Genomic DNA, 22183 nt, shown 5'->3' with positions numbered 1-22183 from the left:
TATATATAGGTTTTTTTCCCCATTTTTATTCTTTTTATTATCTGTGTTTTGTCTTGTCACTGTTATACTATTTGGAAGCTTCTGTCACCAAAACAAATTCCTCATATGTGTAAACATACCTGGCAATAAAACTCTTTCTGATTCTGATATTCACAACTGACATGATTATTGCTCTAAAAGAATGCTTTCCTTCATGGACATACAATAGGCCTATATATATTAATATTCCAAAGAACTTCTTTTCCAGTTAAATGTATGTATTAAAAAAATCATTTACTAGAATTAGGAAATATATTCTTTGTTTAATGACTGAAAACTTCCAATATATTTTAAATATGCCTTTTTAAATAGAACACACAGAGTGATAGAACTCTGTTGAACTGTTAGTCATGAACTCTTTCAGTTGTCTTTTTATGATACGTGACTCAAACAATAAATACTTTACTTTAAATGTGAAAGTAACAGGTTAAAAAAAATACAAAGATCACATTAGGACAAAATTCCTCACGCTATGCTAGAAAATATGCCATTTTTGTGTCTGTATGTCATAAATCACATCTACACAGCGGCACAGACGTAAAGATAAGCTCTCAGATTGCTGTAAAAGGACTTTGTATACGTGTGGTACATGATCTGCTTGAGAATTAGCTTCAGGCTGTCATGTGATCTGTAGTAAACACAGCGTTCCTCTGATTTAGGAAGTCACACAATACCTTGTAGCAACAGCACACCAACAATTGTCCCAAATGGTGGCATGGTGCCCAGGCGCTCAGATTTGGCTGAAGGGTTTCTGTCACCCCCTAAACAAAGCAAGAAAGTGTTGGAGAGCATTCACATACAGAGCACCAGTCACCACACAGCACATTTTGTACTTTTATCTCATTGGATGAGGAGGCTTAATTCAGAACAGACTGACACTTCTTTGAACAACAAGAAGGTTTTGTGGCTTAAACATGAAGAACCTGCTTGCATGTCCTTAACAACAACATTTACACGTTATAAACTAAACAGTCAGTCCATGATACATTTTTTTGAAGATAGATGGCAGCAGATGCATGCAGAGGATCAGATAGTTAACAGAATTTTGTTTACAACAGAGAATAGTTCATCAGTAGTGTTGTGTAGATGGACTGTGAAGAAGCATTTCCTGAAGTTCCTTTTCTAGAAGCTGAGAGAAAAACAAGAACTTAAACTGAAATGAGATCAGCGGGATGACTTCAGAGGTCATAGATGCTATATTAGTATTTGATATGTTTTATAAATTATACTCTCTATCTGTGTGTATTCACACACACATACTTGTAATGTGGTTTGGGCATAATTATTTTTATACCAAGCTAATCATATTTTCTATCCCTTAACCCGACCCCTAAACATAACCATCACAGAAAACCTCAGGTATTTTTTGAATTTCAAAACACACAGTTTAGTAAGTTTTGGAAGCCATTTGGGTTACAAGGACACAAGAAATGTCCTCATAAACCATGCTTACATTGTAATACCCACGTCATTATACACATTTTTGTCCTCAAAAACCATGCACGCCATATACTAAATTCTAATTTTATGAAATTATTATTTTATGTCATCTAATGATGACATGATATATCTTTTTATGTATTTATTTATTTTTTTATGTATTTATTTATTTATCTATTTATTTAATAATATATGCATTATTATATTTATATATAATATTTAAGATTCATAATAGTTCCCCAGAAATTCCTGGAGATCAGGTCGAGAGGGATATATAGGCTATATACAAATATAAATGTAAAGAATTATAAATATAAATAATAAATTGTATTTTATATTATATAAATAGTAAATTATTTTAAAATATTAATATTAGATTGAGTATATAATCTATACTATTGCTATATCATGTAATGTGGCACAGCTGCAATATTGGGTAACACTTTAGAATAGGGAACACAAATTCACTATTAACTAAGAGTTTTCCCTGAACAAACTCCTAAAGTTTAGGTGTGGGGTAGGATTAAGGCATCTAAAATATGGTCATGCAGAATAAGGCATTAATATGAGCTCTTATATATGACCCTGGACCACAAAACCAGTCATAAGGGTCAATTTTTTGAAATTGAGATTTATATGTCATCTGAAAGCTGAATAAATAAGCTTTCCATTGATGTATGGTTTGTTAGGACAATATTTGGCTGAGATACAACTATTTGAAAATCTGGAATCTGAGGGTGTAAAAAAATCAAAATATTGAGAAAATCGCCTTTAATTTGTCCAAATTACATCCTTAGCAATGCATATTACTATTGATAATACATTTTTTACATATTTACGGTAGGAAATTTACAAAATATCTTCATGGAACATGATCTTTACTTAATATCCTAATGGTTTTTGGCATAAAAGAAAAATCGATAATTTTGACCCATACGATGTATTTTTGGCTATTGCTACAAACATACCCGTGCTACTTATGACTGGTTTTGTGGTCCAGGGTCACATATGTGCTTTGTAAATACTAATAAACAGCCAACATGTTAGTAATATGTATGCTAATAAGCAACCAGTTAATAGTGAGAACCGGTCCTTGAAATAAAGTGTTATCCAATGTTGCACTGATTAATCATCATCCAGGACCCGAAATGATCATTCTGCACATTAGATGAGACATGGCCAAAAGTATGCGGACGCCCAAATACAATACTGGTCATTTCATAACCATGAATAGTAATCTGTCCCTTTGCTGCCGTAGCTTCTACTCTTTTACTAAAGGTTTTCCTCTGGATGCTGGAACATTACATGCAGGAGCACTGTTATGCTGGAGCGGACAATGAAATGGCCCTCTACAACTGTTGCTACCAAGCTGGAGCAAAACTGAAATAAAAATGTGAGAAAGCAAAGAAAAAATGCACAAAACTTTTCTGACTGCAAAAGAACTGACGCTCATGAGTCTGCTTTGCAGTTTGGCAGTGTGTATGGAGGCTTTAATCACAGACAGTGAATACAGGTCCTGTTCTGTCACAGTGTGTCAAAGCATGAATATCTGATTTTTCAAAAACGCTTTCGAAAACTGATTCGGGCCGAATAGCAAAACAAACTTGTAGCCAATCAGCAGTAAGGGGCGTGTCTACTCATGATGTGGAGGAGAGAGCGCTTAGTGCACATGACGGACATTAGCCGAGCCCAGCGACAGAAAGATAGAGATGGTGGATAAAAAACAAAAGAGGAAACTGTCTGCGGAACAAAACAAGGCTTACGATAAGGCAAGAAGTAGGACCCGTGTAAATATCGGATCAGCTTTCCAGCGCTGGAGAGAACTCAAGGAGCGGAAGGCCTGCGATCGGACGCCATAGTATATATATCTATGGTGTAGTCAGCATCACTGATTATAATGAGTTCTATAGTATTTTGTCGCGCCGCACCGCTCGCGTCCGGTGTATACACGGTGTAACATTGGTTTTGCTTTGTTTCACAGAACTAATCGTGGGTTGTGTACGTATGTGTGGGGCGGAGCTATCAAAATAGGGGCGAGACACTTTTGTGGTAGGGGCGTGTTTGTTTTGGTGGTTTCAAATGTCAACATTGGCTACCAGAAATCGCTTACCCCACCTTTAATGTTGCCATCTGCAAACCATTGAGAGGCAGGAGACATCAAACTACGAGTGCTGGTGACGTAAAGACAAGTGATTATTGACCAGTTTAAAAGCTCAGAACAGTTTAAAATGAACATCAACAGCATATTAATAGATTTTCTAATCTCATGCTTGCAACTCTGTGAGCACCAGAAGAACTAACAACACAAGCAAACATATACAGCATGACCAGAAGCCAACTACTCAAAAATGAATGCCTGTATGCCTCTGACATTGTTAAAAGAGTCAAATAGGTTTAAAAATCAACCTGACGGGTCCACAGAGATCATTTTTGATCTGTGAAAATTCCACAGTGCTTAAGGTTATATAGATATACTTTCAGGGGCTTTTACAAATGCATGGCTCATCTTTGATGTGGGAGGCTGCAGCTCTTGGTCCTTTCAAGTCAGCGGGGTGTTAGCGGCCCCTGCCATGACCCCGACCGCGCTGAGATTCAAACTGCCCTGAGAGCACTAGCAAAAACACATTTGTGAGACTGCAGTGAGGGTCAGCTGCCTCCTCATGGCGAGGCTGTAAAATCCATTATGAATGGACGCATAGCAAACTGTGCAGAACGGACATGTACGACCCAACACAGACAAACTCTGACTGTACAAGAACCACATGGCCTGACATATAAACGACTGGCAGGTCACCTGAGGTCATATTAATAGGCCGCTTGGAATGTATCACAGTCCATACAGCTTATACAGGATACAGGAACAGAGAAGATAAGGCGGAGATTTGTGAATCAGTAAATCAGGTATGACGATAACACTTTACATTGATTAATATTAGTTAACTACATTAGTTAACATGCACTAACAATGAACAACACTTCAAAAGCACTTATTGATCATGTTGGTAATGTTAATTTCAACATACATTATTAAAATCAAAAGTTGTATATGTGAATAATATTTAATGGACCTAAAACCAACTTAAACTAACAGATGAATTTGTATTAAATAACGTTAACAACAATTATTTAATTACTCATGTTAACTAAAGGGGCCTTATTGTAAAGAGTTACCAATACAACTGATGTTTCTGAATATGGTGTACTCAAAGACACACAAATATATGAATTTCAGTGCATTAGAAAACAAGATCTAGCATCACTTGGATTGATTTGTTTTTCATACTCAGAACTTGACATCCTGAGCCGTTTTGACCAAATAAATAAATAAAATCTCAATGACTGTGAGAAATAATTTCTTGTCCAGTTCACACAGGTAACCAGATGGAGTTCATCACATTCACTGACATGTTAAACTGACCAGAAAGTGTCCATATAATTGATCAGTATATCTATTTATTTATCCATTATGTGTGTAATTAGTGTAAAGTGTAATTACTATCTTTCTTTTAAATAATGTTCCTTACTTTCATAACTAATGCAGTGATATTCATACATTTTTAAATACTTAAAGGAATAGCTGACCCCCAAAAAATGCTCATTGTGTCATCATTTACTCACTCTCTTCTCGTTCCAAACCTGAATGGCTTACATTCTACTGTGGAACATAAAGACAAAATGTTATTACTATTATAATACTATTTGAGGTGAAGATATGTGCACAAGAAGGTTAACTAAATTAATTTATGATCCTCAAGTTACAAGGCAGCTGTGATAAATAAAGCAAGAGAGAGTTTAAACAAACACCGATTCTTTCTGATACACGATAAAGCATAATAAAAATATACACAGCACCACATGATTTATTATGCAAATATACACAGTTTGCAAATAGTAAAAGTGAGAGTGATTGTTTTTAATGTGTGATTATTATATTTATAATATATGAAATGAAAAACATGTAAGAAAGAGATCAGTTTGTTGTTCCACTGCCCTCCAGGCCCGATGGCTGTAAAATGCAAAGTATTTGAAAATGAAAAGCCACATGCATCATGATTCATGTGTTATAAGAACTTGCGGAGAATGTGGAAGAATAAACCACAACAAGGCCCATATAGTGTCAACAGTCCAGTCCACAGAGAAGAATGACAAGCGGAAGCCAAACGTACAGAGGGAAGGAGATCATGTACAGGAGGAAAAATGCAGCCACAATGGACCTAACTGAAAGAAAACAAACCTGTGGTTGAATATCAACAGATTCAGACCAGCATTTCTCCATTTCATTTAATGCGTTTAATCATTCATTTAACACTCTCATCATTTCATTAGTGGAGCCGTATATATGACCTGAACTATGAAAAACACAGCATTGACTCTTATGAGCAGGATAGAGAAACACTGATGTTTGAGCATAAACAGCCATTACACTAACTTTTTAAATAAGTAGTGCTACAGAGCATCACACGGCGAGACTAGCACATCACTGGACATGGGATTACATCAGAACTGTAAAAGCTCTCACTAATCTTCACAGATTACACGACCTACTACAGCGGCCTCGTTACAACTTCAGCTTCAGATCTGCTGAACTCATACATTAGAGGTGAAGCAATCACACTCAGAAAAAAAAGGTACAAAGCTGTCAGCTGGGTGGTATCCTAAGGTACAAAAGCTAAAAGGTACTAATATGTACACTTTATATACTAATATGTACCTTTAAGGTTCGAGTGACAGCTTTACCTCTTTGTCTCAGAGTACAGGGGAGTATGAATGTGAGACCTTTCCTGATATATGTAACATTGTATAAATAATAAAAGAAACATTCTATGTTTCACAGGTAAGTTTATAAGTCATTACTGACAGTATATACCACAATATTGTGGTAGCATAACAGTTATTGGCTAAAATTAGAGTTTTTATTATAGTTTGGGGTCTGTAAGATTTTTAAATGGTTTCTCTCTCTCTGGGCCTCATTTATAAAATACTGCGTAGAAAGAATCCTAAATTTGATTTTACGATCATTTCTCAAAGTGCGTACGTGTGATTCATAGAACGAACGTACGCACAGAAAACGTGCGTACACCTCTCTTTTAGATGTGAAATCTATAAATTGCAATGATCTTGAAATTGTGCGCAGCTGAACAGTTTCAGATCTCCGCCCTGTAAACAATGTCTAATTAATGTCCTTGACTTATAAAAGAGCACCTGACAATGTCCAAATCTTTTACAAGCGGCAAGAATGGCTTAGATTTCCAAAAACCTGCAGCACTCGGGCAAACAAAAGTGCGTACGTCTGCTCAGACCCTGACGTGGCGCTAAGCTCTTTTCCACGTCAAAGACCGTTTTTATAAATATGAACGTTGCCGTGGATTTTTGGTGAGCAAAAGACAGAAGGCCTCATTTTTAAAACGTGCGTACGCACAGATTTGATCGTAGAGTGTGCGTACGCACGTTTTAAAAATGAGGCCCTCTGTCTTTTGCTCACCAAGGAAAGCACAATAAAAACGGTATTATTGTGAAATATTACAATAAAACAACTAGTGTAATATATTGTAAAATGTATTTTTTTTTATTTCCCCTATCTTCACATTCGATTACCTATGCCAGGGTTCCTCAAATCTTGCCCTGGAGGGCCAAAGCGCTGCAGAGTTTAGCTCCAACCCTGATCAAACTCACCTACCTGTGATTTTCTAATGATCCTGAAGACATTGATTAGCATGCTCAGGTGTTCTCGATTAGGGTTACAGCTAAACTCTGCAGGAAAGTGGATCTCGTGGGCCAGATTTGAGGATCCCTGACCTATGCTATAATCACTAATCTTTAAAAAAAAAAATTACTTTGCAAATCTCAAAGTTAATATCCATTTTCATGCTGTACTTTATAATGCTGTGATGCCTTAATTAACTTATTTTGGTCTTTATTTTATTTTAAGACAAAATAGTATCATAATTATTGGCTTATCGTATCGGCCAGAATTTTAAAAACTGTATTGGTCTTACTTACCGTACATTTTTTTTTAAGTTAATCACTTATTTATATTGTGGCATGTCTTTACACCATGACAACCATTATTATATTCCATAACATTTATAGCGTATCACTGACCATAGCCTTAAAAGAACTGAAGCACTAGCGCCATCTGCTGGAATTGTGTTGTTGCTACTCCACTATACATTTTTTAAATGACACAAAGTGTGACTAGCATTTGCATACATTTTTTATTTATTTTCCAAACAAAGAATGCTGTATACATTTTTTTTCCCCAAACAACAACATGAACTCAAATGTATGCCAAGGAAGTCAAACTAAAATTACTTCATGCTCTAAAAAAGTTTTCCTTGTCTTAGATGAAGCGTCTATGAAACTATTAAAAACTGGGTCCCAAATATACAACTGCCAACTTACGTTTTTATGAAACGGTACTGTAATAACTGTAACAATGTTGTCAATATACATTTTTCCAGGTAATTATTCTATAAAGTGATGTAGGTATGTACAATCTCCGAAACATCTGACGACCAACATAGTAGTACAGACTAGTGACATGACAGTGTCATGTGAACTAAGCCATCACATTGTACTGGTACATTGTACTGGCAAGATGCAGTCATGTTAGTGAACAAATGTTGCTGCTACAGGAGTGGTGTGTCTGAAAATGCACTTAAAATTTCTTACAGCTCTGCGAATGTCATTGGTCAAGTCTAATATTAAAGGACAGCGCCATTGGCTACGAAAGCCACGTTCTGACAGAGTCTCTCATGAAGCACTCAGTGTGATTTCCTCATGGTGTTACGGATGCAATATCCATTTTGTAGACTGAAATTTTGGCTTGTTGAAGGCAATATCGGAGTCCTCTTGACTCAAAAAGGACTCAACATGTAACAATGAAATGATTGTGTCAACTGAAGGGGGGGAACGAATTCACACTGGTTTGACTTCCATGGCCCTCCCACCCCACTCCCAATGATCAACCCTGGTCTCGTTCCCATACAAAAAGACAATAAAAAAATTCAAATCAAAGCAGCCACAGTTATTGAGGAGCTGGGGCTCCAGAGACTAGTATACTCCAAATGAGGAGGAACAGTGAGAGAAAGACAAAGAAACAGGGAGAGAGAAGAGAGGATGAACCTTCACATTCTGTCCTGGGTCAGGCTCACTGGATTTATTTGTGCTCCTTCGTTGGAGCAAAGTACAACTCCATGGGCTTGTTGACTTTCCAGTACTTCTCGCTCACCAGCTCTAGAGAGAAAGAGCCATTCAGGACCTGTGATGGAAAAATGGCCACTGTCATACTGAAGAAATATATGCATGACAATCACCAGTTTACAGGAATAGGAGTCTTAGTTCATGTGATGTCACATCTGTATGCATGTGCATATAAAAAACTTTTTTTGTTCCCCAAAGAACCTTTTACTCAAATATTAGAAGAACCATTTTTCTTCGTGTGAAGAATATTTGAATAATCTAAAGAATCTTTTTCCTCTATAAAGGTCCATTTGTGAAATGGGAACAATTCCATGGATGTTAAAGATTCTTCAAAAACTTTGTTCATATATTTTAGTTTTTCCTTCTTTTGACAGGAGATCTAAATATTTTTGGCTTGAAAGCAATGCAAAATTGATAAGCTTGGTGAAGCTTGGTTGAAAATGGTGTGGCATCCAAGTAGAAGTATGAGATGCTAAATGTTTATCATATCACAATCTTTGTCCAAATGATCAGAATATGATTGTTTGACCATATTGTGCAGCCCTAGATGAAGCGGCACCAAACTTACCGTGAACTGGTTGTTTGCGGTAGGGATGTAGATGGTGTACTGTTTTTCGCTGGCTGCCTCTACGTTGATGGGACTTGCCTCTCCGTTTTTGCGCATTTCCTCCAAAGCCAGTCTGACAGCCAAGTATTTGGAGAGGTGGTCCACTGTGGCGTTCCCCGAAGTCTTAATGTACCTGGTAACAAATTCCACATTTAAATTAAGACTAAATAACAAAATGAACCAAAGAAACTGGTTTAAAACACAAAGCTAAAATGATGCTAAATTGGTTAAGCAAAACTAACTGAAACAGAACTGGCTCACCTTGTCTGCGTGGCGTCTTCTTTCTCCATTAGCGTCGGGTGAGGGCGGAACACCAGCTCAATCTCGCTGGCCCCGTCCATTGCCATGTCTCCTCCTCCGTTCTCTGTGGCATTGTCCATGTCCAGTCCAGAATCGTCTGAGGTTTTGGTTCGTTTGATGCTGGGTCCGGCCTCTTGGTTACTGTGAACTGATGCATTGCTGCAGTGTGAACTGTCCCCATTGTCCTCTGCCCCGCTGCCATTTTCAATCTGGTGCTTCTTCCCCCGCTGCAGTCTACAGAGCCCATGGTGGTGGAACGGGGGGAACATAGTAGCAAGAGCAGATGACGAAGAAAAAAAAACCCCCAGCAAAATTAACATTCCGTCCACAAAAAGTGACAGAAATGACAAAAGAAAGAGTAAAAATCTAGCATTCAAAATCCTGTCAAGTTACAACTGATTTCAGCACATGACAGCCATAGATAAGAGATATAATAACACTAAACATGAATAAACGTAAATACAAGAAAACATATTTTCCACATGGATTTATATCAGACATCTAACCTGTTCATGGCCTGGATTTTTAGGCCCTCCTCAATACTGTGGCTGAGCGCCTGCTGGTTGTTGTGCTTGCTGATGCGGGCCAACACTCTCTCCTGATGGGCTTCATACTCATCTCTGCTGGGGTAGATCTTACTGATCAGGGCGTCAAAGTTGGGGTCTGGACGGAGGGAGCGCTTAGACACCAGCTTCTTCCTGCATGTTGGACACTCCTTATTCCTGTGAAGATACAGTCAAAAAAGGCATGAAACAGAAATTGTGAGCATCTTTTCTTCTCTATTGTGACATATGTGGGTGAAAAGGCTTCTCGAATGAGAAAAAAAATTAAAGATTTAAAGGGTTAGTTCACCCAAAAATGAAAATTAGGCTGTGTTTTACTCACCCCAGAGGCATCCTAGGTGTATATGACTTTCTTCTTTCAGACGAATCCAGTCGGAGTTATATTAAAAAATTGTCCTGGCTATTCCAAGCTCTATCATTGCAGTCAGCAGGTGTTGCAGTGCTTCAGTCCAAAAGAAGTGAAATAAAAAGCACCCATCCATAAAAAATAAAAAAAAATCTCACACGGCTCCGAGGCGTGAACAAAGTCCTCCTGTAGCGAATCGATGCGTTTTTGTAAGACAAATATCCATATTCAAAACGTAATAATCACTTTAATGTAGCTTGCGCCAACAGTTGTACACTGAAGCAGCTCCAGCACTTTTTTTTTTTATGGATGGGCGCTTTTTATTTCACTTCTTTTGGACTGAAGCACTGCAACACCTGCTGCCTGCAATGATAGAGCTTGTAACAGCCAGGACAATTTTCAATATAACTCCGACTGGATTCGTCTGAAAGAAGAAAGTCATATACACCTAGGATGCCTCGGGGGTGAGTAAAACACAGCCTAATTTTCATTTTTGGGTGAACTAACCCTTTAAGGATCAAAGATTAAAGGACTGAAAAAAATGATGTGAACAAATAAATCACATATAATATACACTGCAATATTCCATAAAATATTAATTTTTTATGGAATGTATTCCATAAAAGAATTTGCAATTTTGATTTGGTCTTTATTTCATATCTTATTACAATCATATCACACCTGGGGGAAAAAAATCCAGTGATACTATCTTGTATTCTTTCACATCACAAAGAAAACATGTAACATATAACACAAACCCACCCCGATCTGAGCGCAGTGATGATGCAGTCGGCACAGAAGCGGTGCAGGCACTCCTTGGTGGTCATGGTGTTCTTCAGCATGTCCAGGCAGATAGGACACATGAGCTCACTGTGCAAGCTGCGTGGGGACACGGCGATCTCCAGACCATCCGTGATGGCCTCCTATGGGATCACAACACCACAGAAGCTGCATTGAGGGTCTGACACTAAACCACATATCCAAGAACCATCTCTCGACAGGGTTTCACTAAGATACAGTCAGAATGGCACTTGAAAAATCTGAACGTATCAATTGTGGACAATAACTGGTAAATGAATTTTCTTACCTGTGGGGTTCTCTGTAATTCATAGAGACTAAGCTCCCAGGTTTTACTGAGGGGTTGAATCCCATTCGTCTGGACCGTTTGTGTCATCTTTATACACTGTGTGTCCTTCACCTCTGTGAAAAACAGAGTGAACAGTATTGACATGATGTGCAGAAACGAATATCAAAATCTACTATATTTAGGGGAAGCCGTGGCCTAATGGTTAGAGAGTCGGACTCGTAACCCAAAGGTTGCGGGTTCGAGTCTCGTACCGGTAGGGATTGTAGGTGGGGGGAGTGAATGTACAGCGCCCTCTCCCACCTTCAATACCATGACTGAGGTGCCCTTGAGCAAGGCACCGAACCCCTAACTGCTCCCCGGGCACCGCAGCAAAAATGGCTGCCCACTGCTCCGGGTGTGTGTTCACGATGTGTGTGTGCACTTTGGATGGGATAAATGCAGAGCACTATGTATACTTCGTGCACCAACGAAGTATGGGTCACCATACTTGGCCACATGTCACGTCACTTATATTATATAGTATACTATACTATATAGTTTTGGTGAGATACTAACTCAAAACAAAACGATTATTGTGTGTTTAATGTCAAAATTCATACATCATTAAATATTTTCTATTTAGAATTTACACAAAACATAATTTTCAAATAGCATTGTTTTGGACAAAGACAGCATCAACTGACAACAACTGACATCTGAGGGATGTTATGGTCTGTTGCCGTTGGTTTAAACTGAAAGATGCCACTTCATTAAGTCAATTTAGCCTCTATCATGTTTACTTTAGTCATAAACTTTGCATTTTTGTTTTGTTTATTTTTTAGGTCATCATGCTATAATAAACGATGAATCTGTCTAACAACGCAGAGCTAGCAGACTAAAATTAGCTCCTGAAGGCACTTCTAACTCTTTGTGTCAATGAATACACAAAGCATCTGCCTACACGTACAACGCGTCTACTGCATGACAGTGCCTGCTCTCCAGCAACGGACAGTTATTAAAGCAAAATAAACGGGAGAGAAAAAAAAAGGCGGAAAGGTTTTATCTCCTGCGCTGTCATGAAAACGTAGAGCTAACGGCTAACTCTCTCTGCTAATCCAGATGCTGTATTTACAGGCTCCTTTAAATCAATTATGAAGACATTGTCGGCGAAGCTTGTAACATATAATACCCTTTGCGCCAATGTAAACGTCAACTTCGACAACAACAAAGCATCTATTTCTGCAAAAACGCAGCTGTTTACATACTTACATCTCAATGTTATGAACACTCTCTCCCTGCCAGCGCGTTCTGCCGAGCTCAATATGGCGGATTCAGTGGGCCTAAATGAACTCTGGGAAATGTAGTATTATCTTTTCAGTTGTTAACGGTTGACGCTTGTTAACACTTCAGTGTGCAAAAAGACATGTGGGGCATAGTTTTTTCTTTCTTTCAGTTCAGTTGCATAAACTACACGTCATGTTCAGCTTTGTTACAAGTTAATATTTAAATATGATAATGTTGAAAGAAAATTGAAAAGACTACAGCCGTTGTAATTCTGTGTATGTATGTATGTATGCTTGCTCTTTGATGGACTAGACACCTGTCCAAAGTGTTTCCCCAAGATGAATGCACCACAGATGGTCTTATTAAAGTGGCTTGGACGGGCCGATAGCATTGTGTTGATGGTTTAACCTGATCATCCTAGAAAAAAAAAACTTAAGGTTTATTTGACTAGCGTTTAAGGTAGAACAAAATGGAAATCCATTTTCGCCACATAAAAGAAATAAAACAAACTAACAAACAAACATGTTTTGGTAAAAAAAAATATATTTTGACATAAAAGTCAAACATGAGATGCTAAGTCAAAATTATGAGATATATCATAGGATAATTAAAGCAGTTAAAAGTCAAAATTATGACAAAAAATAAAATCTAAATACCTGTCAAAATTATGACAAAATTGAATAAAGTTATGAAATAAAGAGTCTAAATTATGAGGTAGCATACTTATATGATATAAAAATTGAAATTATGACTAAACAGTTATATCGAAGTCAAAATATGAGGTAAGTCATAATTATGGGATAAAAATTCAAAATGTTATGTCATCATGATTTACCAAAACATTTTTTCTTATGTGGCGGAAAAGTATGGAACGATATTCCGGACAATTTTCAAATAGAATAGCAAAAGTCACTGTGCGTTCGCGAAAGCGAAAATGCAAACGGTAATGCAGGATTTGCAATTGCATTTGGATTATGTCACAATTTATGCGTCCACATATTGAAAACGCAATTGAAAATACAATTTGCTATTCTATTTGAAAATTGTCCGGAAAATCGTTCCATAGAAAAGGGTTTCCAAACACAAAACACCATGGAGATGAAATATTTTTTTAGCATTGAGAGTAACACAAAGTTTGCCACTAGGGGGGAGTAGAGTATAACATAAGCGTCACATCCCTTATAACTTGTAAACTTCATTCATTCATTCATTCATTCATTTATTTATTTATTAAACAGGATTCATTCTGAATAGCAACACACAAAATACATGTGTAAAACTTTGCGTCTTCTTTGTGCGCATCTTACTGTTCTTTTTTTTTTTAAATTATGAGTAGGCTAATTCCAACCAGAGGACGCACCCCACGTTTATTTTCTTCGTTTTGCACTTTGTAGACGATCCCTAGAATACCTAGGCTGATTAAAACAATTATAAACTACGTAAGTTCTGCTCTACATTCTAATACTTTTCAAATAAACCATTTTTATGCCATATCTTGGCAAACGGTTAATAGGCCTACTGTCTTTTTATATAAAGTTTCTCAAAATAACTTTTTTTCGCGGTGATATACAAAGAGGTGTAGGCTATATTGCAAATATCCGTAAATACATTAATAAAGTAACAAGGCAGTCTAACGTCAAAACATTAGGCTACTCTATAAAAATGGCCAAAGCTGCCTGTTGACAGATGTTGACAGAGCTGAGAGGATAAGCGGGCGGCGCTGCAGTTTGAGGAAGTTTGAGATGCTTGAGTCACAGTTTATTTGCGCTCGGCATTATCTGACAGTCAAACTAGCCGCTGCGCTTCAAAACCGAATCGGACAAACGGGAAAAAGCCTCCGCTCGGGACCGCCGCGACAAACCACGCTGCACAATGGGAGCATCCTCATCCAGTCTGTTGGACGAGAGTAAAATAAGCTACATACGAGGTAAACGGGCTTCCATCTAATACTATAAAGTCTGTGGAACTAACGATTGCATCGTATGTCCAGTGCTGAGACTAATAAGTTGAGTATAGCCTAATTAAATGGGACTTTCTCTCTCTTCTTTTTTCCTTTTCCACAAATTTCTTGCATTATTTTTTGAAGTCAAATTCAGCGTCTAACCACTAAATTATTATGTCAATATATAAGTTATTGCAGGCAATTCAATTCCAAGAATAACCTTAACTAATAATAACTTTAATAAACACATCAAACATGCGTTTGAGAACTACTGCAGTGCAGGAAATGTCATCAGTTTATGTTATACAGTTTGATGCAGAGTGCACACCCACCCAAACCTACCAAAGGCCCACCACACCTTTAACCCCACGTATGATCAGTCAACCCGCAGCTGATCGTCATGCAATAGCTGTTTAATATTTCCATGTTGTTTACATAGTCACTCTGCTGTGCATTTACATAAATAAATGGGGCAGTTGTGGCCTAATGGTTAGAGAGTCAGACTTGTAACTCAAAGGTGGGGGGTTCGAGTCTCTGTACTGGCAGGGATTGTAGGTGGGAGGAGTGAATGTACAGCGCTCTCTCCCACCTTCAATACCATGACTGAGGTGAGACCCCACTGAACCCCCAACTGCTCCCCGGGCGTCCCAACAAAAAAATGGATTCCACTGCTCCCGGGGGTGTGTGTGTGTATGTTCGCTACTCACTGCTGTATGTGTGCACTTGGATGGGTTAAATGCAGAGCACATATTCTGAGCATGGGACACCATACTTGGCTACACATCACGTCAAATACTGAATAATGAACCATGCACTTTATTATCATTTTGTCAACCTTGTTGTAATGATACAGGTTAAATAAAACAATAGTTTCCAAAAATGGAAATTTCCTGAAAGTTTATGTAGGCTATCCAAGATGTAGAGGAGTTTGTTTCTTCAGCGGAAAGAATTGGAGAAATTTCATCACTTGTTTACCAGTAGGTCCTCTGCAGTGAATGGGTGCCGTCAGAATGAGAGTCCAAACAGCTGATAAAACCATGTCTACAAATGTTCAACGTCTTGTGAGGAGGAAAACTGTAACACACAAATCCATCATTAACATCATTAATGTTTTTAACATCAAAATGTTGCATCTGGCTAAAATACGAGTCCTCTAAGCATAATATTGCATTCTCAAGTGAAAAAGTTGCCTTGTCTGAAAAAAAGTTGTCTTGGATCAGGAAAGAAATATACACAGATCAAGCACTATATACAAGCGAAAACAGTCCAAAACAGTACTAAACATATATGTTGGTGGATGGACTCATATTATGGACTCGTATTTTGGCCAGAAGCAATGGTTTCCAGTTAAAACGCCTTAATGATAGATTTATTTCTTATAAAACAAGAAAAGATTTTCACTTCACAAAACGTTATTTGATGGACTGGGGTTGTGTGCATTACTTATGGATAATTGTGATGTTTTTATCAGCTGTTTGAACTCTCATTCTGACGGCACCCATTCACTGCAGAGGATCCATTGGTGAGCAAGTGATGTAATGCAAAATATCTTCATATCTTTTCCGATGAAGAAAATAAACTAATCCACATCTTGGTTAGCCTGAAGGTGAGTAAATTTGAGCAAATTTTCATTTTTGGCTGAACTGTTCCTTTAATATTTAAGAAATATCACATAAGCAACAGTTGTATTAAATATAAGCAAAAATTTTTATTTAGCCATAGGTGCAAATTTAGTAACTTAGGGCCCCCTTTATATATAAGTGTCAGGAACTACTATGGCATGACATACAATGCATTTATTGTGTACATACCTATACATGTTTTTACATTGCACTTACATTTAAAAATACCTGCATGTTATTACATCTCTGTAATCACATAATTACACTGTTGACTCTACCTTAACTCACTATTAAACCTAACCATACCATGAATCCTCTCCCTAATCTTACCTGTATCCCACCTGAAAAGTGTTTTGCAATATACTGTAGCATAAACACAATAAACACATTGTACCTTTAACACTTATTTAAGTGTGGCAGTTAAAGAAAGTTAATATAAAGTGGGACCTTCTAATGTGTATGACATGGAGACAGTAATGTAAGTATTACCACAATTTCCTTTTTTTTTCATATTCATATTCAGGTATGCATTCCACTGCTCCTTTGCAGCACTCTCAGAATCACTGATATACTACCTTTGTGAATGCACTGAAGTGTGTATGTGATTTCACTGGAATGTCACACATTCTGAGCGCATATACTGTAGAGAATGGGTTTCCTTCCCCTGATGGGGAGCACAGCTGTTCCTGCATAATGGGGATTGTTTTGCTCTTATTTCATCTGGCCAGCAGTGAACAGGAAGTATTGGACCAGAGTGGAAACTCATTCCAACATTCACTTCTCTTTATTGTTCAGTCTTTTCAGCTGAATATTTACCCCCATTTTTTTGCTGACTTAAAGTAATATGAATGCTGGATAAAAAGGTTGCATTGCCTAAATTCTGCATAAGTTAAAGTACTTTGCATGGGAGCTTTGGTTTATAAGTTTAAAAGTGCATTTCATGGGAGTGTAATTTAATAAATTGCACATAGTAGTTATAGGAATTATAATGTCCCCAGTTGCAGTGATACTAAGGGCGCCTAATACAAGTGGACAGATAAAATGTATTATATTATGATCAAAGGAGAATGACACACTAATTATAATACCTGACATTGTGACATCACATTCGTGTGGTTCAGCTAGTAAACTATTAGCAGAATAAGAGTCTGGGTTATAAACTGAAACAGAAAGGGCTTCAGTCTTGGAGTGAATACCGCCCTTGTGCTCCAAAAACTCAAGTTATTTGCCACGTCCTCTTGGCTTTTTTTGTTTTTGGGCCCTGGCATGTATTTGCCTAGTGCTGTCCAATGTATACACACACAGTTTAAATGAGGACTCCAGGATCACTCCAGGGTTTGTGCTGTCGTTAGAATGCTGTCTATGGTTTGATTACATTTGTTTTTTGTCTCATAACAGTTAATTGCATGCCATTAAACAGTCGTCATGTAAACGAAAACATAAAGAATAGACATAAAGCAGTACAGGGGTGTGGGCTGACGTAAAAGATGGTAAAAATCTAAACAGCTCCAGCATATAAAAGCTGCACAGAATGTGTCCTTAATTATGATGCGCTATTCACCACTCCCTCCGCCACTAAACTCCTAAATGATGTCATGGGTTTTTGGCACTAACTAGGATTGATTTAGCTGAGAGGGGCCTGATGTGCTCTGGTCTCTCTTTCATATGCTATAAAGTGACCCATATATATATATATATATATATATATATATATGGAAGTTTATTTTCGCCATCACATAAAAAAAGTTAATTCATAGTTTATAAATTTAGAATAATTTTTATAATTTTGAGAAAAAAGTCAGAATTGAGAGGTGTAAACTCAGAGTTACAAGAAAAAAGTCAAAATTGTGAGATGTAAACTTGCAATTCTGAGAAAAAATTCAATTGTAAGATATAAGCTTATAATATATAAAAAAAACAGTTAAATCAGTGCATCATTTTATTTGACCAGATAATTTTACATTTAGAATGGCATCCTAATAACCTAGAATTACATCCTATAATAAAGTTAATTTATTAGTCACATACTAAAGAGATTTAGCATAATACCACTGTTAAAACTTGAGTGTGACTTGTGTTCACCAGATTAATAGGTGAAGTAATGCTGATGAAATGCAGTTGGAATCCAGTTTGTGTTGCTGTTTAGTCATCACATGAACTGATATTCAGATTATTTTCATAGAAAATTCTTTTTTTTGAAGCTGACTATGCCATAAGAAGATTATCAGTCCACATTCAGTGACGGCACTACTTCAAGCATATCTTGTATTCTGATGCTCTCAGCACAGTTTTAAGCCGCCATCTGTGCCCACTGAGTTTTATGGCACCTTGCTGAGGTGTCTTATTCAACTTGGGCAAATTCTTCTAAAAGGAATCAGATGACACAATCATTCTCTGTTCCTTGTCCTCTTGCCTTTTTAAAGGGGTCATATGATGCGATTTCAAGTTTTCCTTTCTCTTTGGAGTGTTACAAGCTGTTCGTGAATAGATAAGATCCCTAAAGTTGCAAAGACTAAAGTCTCAAACCCAAAGAAATATTCTATTTAAAAGTTAAGACTCGTCCACACCTACCTAAAACGCCTTGTTTAAACATGCCCCCACATGTCTACGTCACTGTGTGGGAAGATTTGCATAACACCGCCCAAATGTTCACGCTAAGAAAGAAGGCGTAACTTTGATTCTCGCTGTAGTACTGTTGCTGCCGCCGCTGCCATTTCGTGGAGACGCTGTGTTTCAAAAGAGGACACGACTAGAAATCAGTGGTTAAGTTGTATTTACAACACTGTTCCAGAACAGTTCAACTCAAATATTCAGATGTGTCCAGCGCATTTTACGGAGGACTGTTTCCTGATCCTGGGAGAGTAGACTACAATGCCGGCTGTTCTGACTTACAGCCTGTAAGTATGTTTTCATATTTAAAGAATTTGTCACTGATGATTCAAACGCTAGTTTTGAGCAGTGTAGAGTAGCGTTCAATCACAATGCACTGGATAGCTGGCCAATCAGAGCACACCTCACTTTTTTAGAACGATGAGCTTTGTAAAAATCAACGCGTTTCAGAAAGGCGGGGCATAGAGGAGAAACAATAATGTACAGTATTTGGAAAATAATGTGTTTTTTTAACCTTAAACCACATAAACACATTTCATTACACCAAAATACACAAAATTCTCTGCTCTGGTATTAGAAAATAATTGTGCAAATCTGCAATCTGGATCCACTTTCCTGATGCAGTTGTTTGAGCGCTTGAATGAAACATGCCGTTCTGCCTTCTAACTGAGCTACACATCATTATGTTCTTTGCGACTTACCCTTCACTTAAAGCTCGCAGTGGGGCTCTAGGGGGAGTGGACATGGTTTAGTTGCATATGCCAGTGATTTACTCGCAATGTAGAGAGTTGAGTTGGTTACTAGGGTGTTTGAGTTTTTTAAGGGTGTTTACTTGGGTGTTGCTAGGTGGTTGGTAAGGTGTTCTAGGTGGTTGCTAGGGTGTTTTAGGTGGTCTCTATGATGTTTGCTTGGGTGGTATTTTAGGTGGTTGCTCTGGTTGTTCTGGGTGTTTGCTAGGGTGTTGCTAGGTGGATGGTAAGGTGTTCTATGTGGTTGCTAGGGTGTTTTAGGTAGTCTGTACAATGTTTGTTTGGGTGGTGCTATGGTTGCTCTGGTTGTTCTGGGTGTTTGCTAGATGGTTGCTAGGGTGTTTCATGTGGTTTTAAGGGTGTTTGCTAGGTGGTTGGTAAGGTGTTGTAAGTGGTTGCTAGGGCATTCTAGGTGTTTGCTAGGGTGTTACTAGGGCATTGCTAGAGTGAGTTAGGCGTTTGTTAGGGTGTTTGCTAGGATGTTGCTTGGTGGTCGGTAAGGTATTCTTGGTTCTATAGGCTGTTTTTTAGGCTGTGGCTAAGTGGTTATTTATTAGTCCTTCTTATTGATGGTTACTTATAAGTCAAAAGAGCCCACCCATGTTTTTATGGCATTTTGGCTCAGATCCTTCCTTCAGTCTAAATATAAAAGTGTGTTATCATCCAGGTGAAAATCATAAATTGCGCATACAGTGTGGAACAAGAGGTTTAAGAGGTTTTGAAAATGTGTTTTTGGGTGTGTTTATGCTGTTGGGAAGAGTATCAGTCAGTGAATCAGTTGGATTTTAAAGGCATGAGAAGAGCTTCATTTTGGGACCTCATCCCAAACCAAACAACTCAACACTGAGAGGCAGTTTAAAGGAAAATGGAAATTCTGTCATTAATTACTCACCCTCATGTCGTTCCAAACCCGTAAGACCGTGCATCTTCAGACTCAAATTAAGATATTTTTGATAAGATATTTCTTTCTGACCCTGCATAGACATCAACGCAACCACGTTCAAAGCCCAGAAAGGTAGAAAGGACATCGACGCATACGTGTGCAATCCTCTGCTTATAAACAAGGTGCAGAGCATCCGGTTTCTACGTCAGAACGCAGCTCCTGCGTCAGCAGCATCACACGTATGCGTTGTGGTACTCTTGTGAACACGCATTGAATACTGACACAGAAGAGAAGAAATTGATGAATAAAGTCGTTTTTTTTTTTTTTGTGTGCACAGAAAATATTCTCGGTCTTACGGGTTTGGAACGACATAAGGGTGAATAATTAATGACAGAATTTTCATTCTGAGCACCTAAGCTGCATGAATTCCACAAGTTTGTTTAAAAGTTGATGATCATGTTCTACAACATGATTTGAGAAGATCCAAAGAACATCTTGAGCTTTAGCAGAAGAACATCTGCTGTACAATGGAGTTCACAAGACCAATGTCACAAGACCAATATCTAAAATTTGTTTAGATAAATATTTTCTTCTTCATTTTACATCAGAATCCTAATACTTCATACATTTCTGTTTAAATCAGATTTTCTATCCCAGATTTCCGCTGTGTCCTCAGACTTGTATGTATTACTTGAGTGATCAGCTTGCCACATTACAGTTTGGATTCAAAACTATTAATGGTCGAAAGAACCTCCCTCATAAGCCCACACTGACAGAATAATGTAGCTCCTACAAGAACTTCTCACATTTGCTGAACCACATGCAATTTTTCAGTTTGGACTGGAGGGACAACTGAGAGAGAGAAGGAGAGCATTCCTATCTGATATGTTAGTTATGGAGCTGCCTGTCTCCCTCATTGGGCGTTTCAGGCTACAGATCTCTTCTGCAGGCCAAGAGGCGATGGGAAAAGCAGGCTCTTCTCAGCTGGCCATCCAAACCACTGGACTTATAAGTCAACATCAACAAGAGTTAGACAAGTGGTGTCGCCTGTAAAACATTGTAAAGTGCCGTAAAACAAGACAATAAAACGTAATTAGTTGGCTGCCTGAAATTGTATTGCAAGCTACAGTATTTGAGCCACACTTATAAAACTAAAAGTTCCAAAAGGGGGTTTTCACAGCAGTGCCAAAGAACCATTTTGGGTTCCCCAAAGAACTTTTCAGTGATCAGTTCTTAAAATGACCATTTTACATCATAGTGTAAAGAAAACTATAATAAACTAAAGAACCTTTCCAACTAAAAACCTTTTGTGAAATGGAAAGTTTCCATTAATGTTAAAGATTTTTCATGGAACCATCAATGCCAATAAAGAACCTTTATTTTTTTAAGAGTAATGAGCTAGAAATATATCCTACATCTTTTACTTAGGATTATATTTTCAACTTTCAGAGATACTTTTACTGAAAAACGTTGTAGTTTCATCGCACAGAGAAAGCAGCAGTTCAATGCAAACACTCAATTTACTTATA

At 37.7% G+C, this 22183-nt stretch overlaps 2 protein-coding genes and 1 long non-coding RNA gene across 3 annotated transcripts in view; 1 reads left to right on the top strand and 2 right to left on the bottom strand.

Moving 5' to 3' along the window:
- Positions 1–17197, bottom strand: part of LOC107718135 (uncharacterized) — a 21764-nt gene extending 4567 nt beyond the window's left edge. Inside the window, exons 1-2 of the long non-coding RNA XR_001637388.1 lie at positions 17185–17197; positions 14492–14497 (exon numbers count right to left, since the gene is read on the bottom strand). This is a non-coding gene — a long non-coding RNA (uncharacterized LOC107718135). The remainder of the gene's footprint in view (positions 1–14491; positions 14498–17184) is intronic.
- Positions 8473–13065, bottom strand: LOC107718134 (E3 ubiquitin-protein ligase RING2). The gene is made up of 7 exons (XM_016525112.1): positions 12834–13065; positions 11586–11698; positions 11261–11421; positions 10096–10311; positions 9551–9823; positions 9251–9422; positions 8473–8740 (listed from the first exon to the last, which is right to left on the bottom strand). The coding sequence occupies exons 2-7, from the start codon at positions 11670–11672 to the stop codon at positions 8639–8641; spliced, it is 1011 nt and encodes a 336-aa protein (XP_016380598.1). The 5' UTR covers positions 11673–11698; positions 12834–13065; the 3' UTR covers positions 8473–8638.
- LOC107718132 (protein Niban-like) overlaps positions 14599–22183 on the top strand; it is a 32494-nt gene continuing 24909 nt past the window's right edge. Inside the window, exon 1 of the mRNA XM_016525111.1 lies at positions 14599–14775. Within this exon, the coding sequence (XP_016380597.1) occupies positions 14721–14775 (55 nt within the window). The 5' untranslated portion in view covers positions 14599–14720. The remainder of the gene's footprint in view (positions 14776–22183) is intronic.

The sequence above is a fragment of the Sinocyclocheilus rhinocerous genome, unplaced genomic scaffold (genome assembly GCF_001515625.1).
Source record: "Sinocyclocheilus rhinocerous isolate Xijiao unplaced genomic scaffold, SAMN03320098_v1.1 scaffold480, whole genome shotgun sequence".
Classification (NCBI taxonomy): domain Eukaryota; kingdom Metazoa; phylum Chordata; class Actinopteri; order Cypriniformes; family Cyprinidae; genus Sinocyclocheilus; species Sinocyclocheilus rhinocerous.
The sequence above is the reverse complement of the archived record's forward strand: the minus strand, read 5'-3'. Positions and strand labels throughout refer to the sequence as shown.